The 6,390-nt window shown below is 51.4% G+C and overlaps 1 protein-coding gene across 7 annotated transcripts in view; it reads left to right on the forward strand.

Annotated features, from left to right (window-relative positions):
* The window catches only part of FBXO34 (F-box protein 34), a 46,927-nt gene extending 41,402 nt beyond the window's left edge, over window positions 1-5,525 (forward strand). For all 7 annotated transcript variants that reach the window (XM_071745208.1, XM_071745214.1, XM_071745207.1 and 4 more), the window contains one exon: window positions 303-5,525. In XM_071745208.1, the coding sequence (XP_071601309.1) occupies window positions 303-2,499 (2,197 nt within the window). In that variant the 3' untranslated portion in view covers window positions 2,500-5,525. The remainder of the gene's footprint in view (window positions 1-302) is intronic.
* The last annotated feature ends 865 nt before the right edge of the window (window positions 5,526-6,390 follow it).

The following is a 6,390-nucleotide window of genomic DNA, read 5'->3' on the forward strand; positions in this document are numbered from 1 at the left end:
TGCACAGTGGTTAGAATTTAAATCTTAGGATTTCTCCTTGCAGCTCCCTGGAAACAGGTCTTCCTAACAGGAAGATCTCTGCTATCCTGAAGACCATAATCCTACTCCAAGAAGTTCTCCCAGGGTGGATGTTCCAGCCTCAGCTTCTTTTCATTTCTTGTGTGGTTCCTTCTGAGGTGTGAGCTGCTTGATATAGATTAGGAGGTGTGCTGGTGCCTCTTCTGGGCCACCTTCTCTAATTCCAGGCATGTTTTAATTTTTGCTTTTTAACTCTTTAACTTCTTCCCTTCCTGTTTTTCCAGGGTTTCTGGTATGCACTTAAAGCCATATCTCAAGTTACAGAAGAAAGAGCGATCTCCAGAAATAAGCCAGGATTCCCTGAGAGGCTCACCTATGAGCCACCAGAGATCAGCACCAGAAGAAAAATACCCCACCAACTGCACCAAACTCAACGTTTTCCCCAAACCCTCCCTCCTGACTCCATCTCGGAAGCTCCTGGGTATTATTTATCCAAACACTATGTGCAATATGAACGGGAAAGGTCCAGGGGATGCTCCGAGCGCGAGGGAGAAGAAGAATTCCGTGTCTGCCACGATCCACCAGGGAGAAGAAGGGGAAGGACCTCTGGATGTCTGGGCTGTGGTGAAACCTGGCAACACAAAGGAGAAGATTGCTTTTTTTGCAGCCCAGCAGTGCAGCAGCAACACCCGCCCGGGCTCCATGAAAATCAAGAGCAGCTGGGACATCGACGGGAGGACGGCGAAACGCAGGAAAAAATCCGTGGATCTTAAAAAAGCCAAAATCCAACTGGAGAGGATGAGGGAGGCAAATTCCAGGTGCTCCCAACCGGAGCCTTTTGCCTGTGGCATCGAGCACTGCTCTGTGCATTACGTGACCGACAACGGGGAGGGGGTGTTCCCGGGCAGGTCCCTCTCGGTGATCGAGATGGTGGCTTTCCTGGAGCAACGAGCCAGTGCTTTGCTGGTGGACTGTGCTAAAACCTGCACCTCCCTTCCCACCACCCGGCTGAGCACTCAGCCCAAAGGCACCCTCCCCACCTCGGACCTTTTCTCCTCCTCCGGGGCGTGCGAGGTGCAGGTGGAGAGGGGATCTTGTGTGGGGAATGAGCAGCAGGGGGAGCCCCTGAGGGTGCTGGACATGGTGGCCAAGCTGGAGTCGGAGTGCTTGAGGAGACAGAGTGAGAGGGAAGCCGGGAGCCTCTCCCGGAACAACAGCTTCCGCAGGAACGTCGGGAGGGTGCTGCTGGCCAGTGGCACCCAGCCCGAGGGAGAGGGGGGAAAGGGCTCCTCAGGGATCCAAGCTCTGGGGGATGATGGCTTGGAGGAGGCAGGGGTGGGAGAGGCTGGATACGGGGGACAGTGCGGTCCTCTGGGTGATGCTGAGCTGTGGGGTGGTGCTGCCTCTGCTGGGCAGCCTTTTCCTTCTGGGCTGGATGCTCGGGTGGGGAATGTGAATTCAGGACTGGCTCAGGAGGTGTTGGCCATCACTGCTGGCAGGAGTGATGCTGAAACACGACTTGAGCCTCCCAAAGCTCTGCTGCCTGCCTGCCCAGCTGCTGCCAGCGTGCCAGGGGCTTCCTCCCAGAGCAAGAATGTTACTCTTGATTGTACCTCCACAGAAGCTGTGGTGTTCCCCAAGCAGAGCCTGCACCCTGGGAGGAAGGAGCCCTTGTGCATCAGTATATCAGTCAGCAAGACTGAGAAGGGCTGCAGGAAGGAGAAGCTCTCCAGCTGTGCTTCCAGTGAAGATCCCCTCCCGGGGAGGTTGTTTTTTCTCCAAGCTGAGCAGCCCGTGGCTCACGAGCAGCAACCACCACGGGAGAGCACCCAAGAAAAGCCAGGAGAAGGAGCCCAAAATGAGGATGAGGATGAGGATGCTTTGGCATCCGACAGATCCCACGTCAGAACCTCTGTCCCCACGGAGCCACCTGCCCTTCCTGTCCCTCCACCAGAAGGGGCTTTGCAAGTACTGGATGCTTCCTGCTTCAAAAGGCAGGTCTCCCATGACTTTCTGGAGACCAGGTTTAAAATCCAGCAGCTTTTGGAGCCTCAGCAGTACATGGCCTTCCTGCCTCACCACATCATAGTGAAAATCTTTGGGTTGCTTCCCACCAGGAGCCTGGTTGCCCTAAAATGCACTTGCTACTACTTCAAATTCATCATTGAGTACTACAACATCAGGCCAGCAGACTCCCGCTGGGTCCGTGACCCCCGTTACAGAGAAGACCCCTGCAAGCAGTGCAAGAAGAAATATGTGAAAGGGGACGTGTCACTCTGCAGGTGGCACCCCAAACCTTACTGTCAAGCTTTACCCTACGGGCCAGGGTACTGGATGTGTTGTCACCGTTCTCAGAAGGGCATCCCAGGCTGCAAGTTAGGGCTTCATGACAATCATTGGGTCCCTGCCTGCCACAGCTTTAACCGTGCTATTCATAAGAAAACCAGAGGAGCAGGGGCTGAAGTGGAAGAGGAATATTAGTGCACATGCAACCTCTGAGGTTGTTTTTTGGGGTAGGAGGAGATTCTCATGCCTTGTGCTGTTTACAGTGTATATAATTGTCGTGGTTTTGTTTTGTTTTGTTTTGTTTTTTTTTCACAGGGCTTTGAAACTGCACATACTTAAACACAAGAGCCTTTACCTTTTAGATTAAAGATAGCTTCTAGTCCATCTCTGTAAATAACACTATAAAAACTAATTGTACAGATACAGAGTCTACAGCTGGCTGAACAACCTAATCACTACAATGCAGCTATGATAGTGTTGCAGCTATAGTTGTGTGTGTTTTTAAGTGTCTTGTTTCCAAATCTGTATATCCTGTATAATATATGAATGTTTCTGAGAAGAAACTCTAAATAGGTAAAGGTCAACTTGTTGGAAGAAGCTTCAGACAATTTAACTGGACAACCTTAAAATTAGGCTAGAACAGCTCCATTATAGTAGTGTGGCAGTGGAAAAAAGAAAAGAATTATTGTATAGTCAGAATATAAAAAAGTTCTTGTCTACCTTATCCACGTTGTCTGGTTTTGTTTTGGTTTTTTTTTTCCCCTTTTTTTTTTTTTTTTTTTTTTTTACTTAAATAAAATGTGCATTCTAGATCTGCCTTACCTGATTTTCTCTTGTAAAACTCTTACCCCAGCCTAAAAGTACTGTAAAACATGTGGCAGAAACTTGGTACTGTGAAATAGTTCAGCCTGGCAGTGTGTGCTTCCTGTAGAAAACTCCTCTGGAAAGAAACAAAAAAAAACCCCAAACCTGCTTTACTTGGAGAACTCCCTGCTCTAACACTGACAAATTCCAGCTTTTTCTTTCCCTCCCGTGTGTGCAGCAGCAGCAGCAGCTCAGTGGAGGCTCCTGGTTCCTGGAGAGCTGGTTCTAGGTGTGGAAAACATCCAAAAATGGGGACTCTGCAGTTTGAGTCCTGCTTCCTGGATCAGCCCCTTGCCCAGAGGCACTGGAGGATGGATCCAGCAGGATGACAGTGAAGTTGCCTTGGCTCAGGAACATCCTGGAAGCTTCACCATCTGCTGTAGGTGGAATTTTTTCCCTGGCAAGAGGAATCCTTGAATCCTTGGAGCACTTTGCCCTGCTCTGCTGAGGCAGTGTGTTGGTGTTTGGAAGGGGAGCTGGGATTCCTCAAGCTCTGGGTGGAAGCTGGGCATGGAGCATCAGTTCCAGGAGTTCCTGGAACCCATTCCTCACCTGCACTGCCCTGTGCCAGGCTCTGGTTTTACAGCTCCTTATCCCAGCTCCCTGCATGGAAGGGAACAGTTTGGAAGTCTGAGGATGTGCCCTGGACAAGCCCTGAGTTCTCAGGAGCAGAGGAGGAGGAGCAGCAGCTGACAGAGCCAACCTGAGAACATTTCCTGAAGCCTTCTCCCTGCACTTCATCCCATGGATGTTTCCCTTCTCCAAGGCTGGACCCTGGCAACCCTCACTCCAGATGAAATCTGAGCTGCTGTCCCCTTCCCACCAGGATCACCCTGAGCCTTCCTCTTCCCTGCAGCTCCAAAGGGAGCACCTGGGACAGGCTGAGGAGCAGCATCTGGATGGGGTGGCCATGCACCCAGCTCTTCCTCTTCTCTGTGACCTTCATGCAAGCTCAGCAAGGTGTGGGGGGAGTGAGGGAATTTGGGGGGCTGTGCTGGCTGCCTCTGCTTCACCCCTTAAACCACTGGTGGGATGGCAAGGAGCAACTTGGCTTGTCCTAGAGGACAGAGAGGGTTTGAAGGCAAGAGCTTTATTCTGTTAACAGAGAGAAAACTCAGCCCTTCCAGCCCTGAAGTGTGGGCTGGGGAAGCTCAGGATGCTCCCAGTAGATTTAAAGGAAGTTTTTTAGTTCCCTGCTGCCCAACACCCCCGGGTCAGACCCCACTCCTGGCTGCTGCTCAGCCCTCTCTGCAGTGCAGCAGAGGTTGTGACAACTGGGAAGAAAAAAACTCAGAAATCTGGAAGGGTGTGGCTGCCTTGTAATCAGCTGTGAGGAGGGAGAGGAAAAGCAAAAACCCTCCTGAGGTTGTGACTTCATTCTCCTAACGGGGCCCAGGCTTCTCCCCTAGGCTTCAATCAGCTCCCCTGGGAAGAGCAGCAGAGCAGCTTTTGGGCAGGAGTCAGCTTGCCAAAGCCATCAGCATCAAAGACCTTCAGCTTGATTTTAATTAAGGAAGGAGAAGAAGCTGCTTTCCTGCCACCCACCCACGGCTCTGGAAAACTTGAGATAACCAACTGCAGGCTGAGAGCAGCAAGGAAAGTCCCAGCCAGGCTGAAATAGAAGTGGCAGGGGAAAATATTTTGTATGGAGATAAGGGGCCACTGAGGTAATTTTTGGTTTTTTTTTTCCTTTTGGAACAGGGGGTGAGATTATGGTCAACCCTTGAGGGGAAAAAAAAATGGGATTATTTTGTTCCTTGCAGCAGATCAGTTCAGAGGAGATTTTGCTCCTTACCCCATCCCCACCCTTCCCCCTGTGCTGGCAGAGGAGCAGGGGCTGTGTTATCCATCATTTAGTGCCCTGCTTGCCAGAACCATCCCTGTTAGGTGGTGTTGCTGTTAGAAATTGTTTTACAGAACAACCTCTTGCATCCAGAAGTGGGTTGGTTCTGCAGGAGCTGCCTCCAAGCCTTTTTTTTTCCCCTCATGAAGTAGTAAGAGGTGCAGAGTTCTGTGGCCTTAGAGGCCAGGTCAGGGAGAACCCAAAGTCTGATGAATTTTTTTTTTTTTCTTCTCTCCAAGAGGCAATAATAATAATAATAATGGTAAAAAAATAAAATAAAATAAGCAAACATGGAAAGGCCAGTGTTGGATTTAGAAAATGCAGTGGTCAGAAATGTGGACTTGAAACTGTTGTGTTGCTGGATTTCTCAGCCTGGGAGTGATTTGAGTGTCTGCCTTGAATTTCCAGATAATACCTGTGAAGAAACTGTAAAAACATTTCCATTGTTTGTAAGCTTCCAGCTGTAACCAACCTCTGGGCTTCTGGCATGGCCACCACTGAAAAAAAAAAATAATTAATTCACCATTGGTTGTGGCTGGTGCTTGGCTCTTGCTCCATCCTGCTCCTTTCCACAGCATCCCTGTGGCTGTACAGAGGCTCTGCCATGCTCTAGGGGGTTCAGCTCCCTTGCCTTGGCCACAAGTCCCTTTCTGCAGCATCTGTCCCCCTGCCACCCCTCCAAGTGTCACCTCAGAAGTGTCCTGCAGCATCCAACCCTCTGCCCTGAGCCCCCTGCCTGAGGTGGGGATGGTTCTGCAGCCTCACCCTGGGCTGGTCCCTCCCTCAGCCTCTGCTGGGCTGCTCCAGACACCCTGGGAGCAGGGAGAGGCTGAGGAGCTGCTCTCTGCCACCCAGGCAGGAGGGGACAAACCCTCCAGGGATGGCACTGCTGCAACAGAAGGGACCTGGGACACTGGGAAGCAGGAGCTGAGCTTGGCTCTGCATCCAGGCTGCTTTCCTGACAACCATCCCAAGGCACCAAACTGCAGGAGCTCCAGGCTGCTGCTCCTCCTGCTCTTCCAGGTGCAGCAGCCAGGCCTGAGGTGCCATCAGCAGCCCCAGCAGGGAGGAGGGGGAAAAAAATTCCACAAAAGTTTCAGTGGGGTGGGGTTGTTTCCTAAATACCTGGTAAACCCCAGCCTGCCAGGCCCCCAGGTCCCCCAGGCAGAGCCTCTTGCTGAGAAATGTGTCCCTTCCCTGTCCTCACTTGCTCCACTTGGATAGTGGAGCAAATATCTCCTTCAAAAGAGACACCCTTGGGTCCTCCTGGAATAACCTTGGCTCCTGGAATGACCTTGGGAAGCCTCTTCCCCTCCATGCAGCAGGAATTCAGGCTCAGCAAGACCCATCACCTCACCCAGGAGCAGGTCAGAGCCAGG

Source organism: Heliangelus exortis, chromosome 5 (assembly GCF_036169615.1).
Source record: "Heliangelus exortis chromosome 5, bHelExo1.hap1, whole genome shotgun sequence".
Taxonomy (NCBI): domain Eukaryota; kingdom Metazoa; phylum Chordata; class Aves; order Apodiformes; family Trochilidae; genus Heliangelus; species Heliangelus exortis.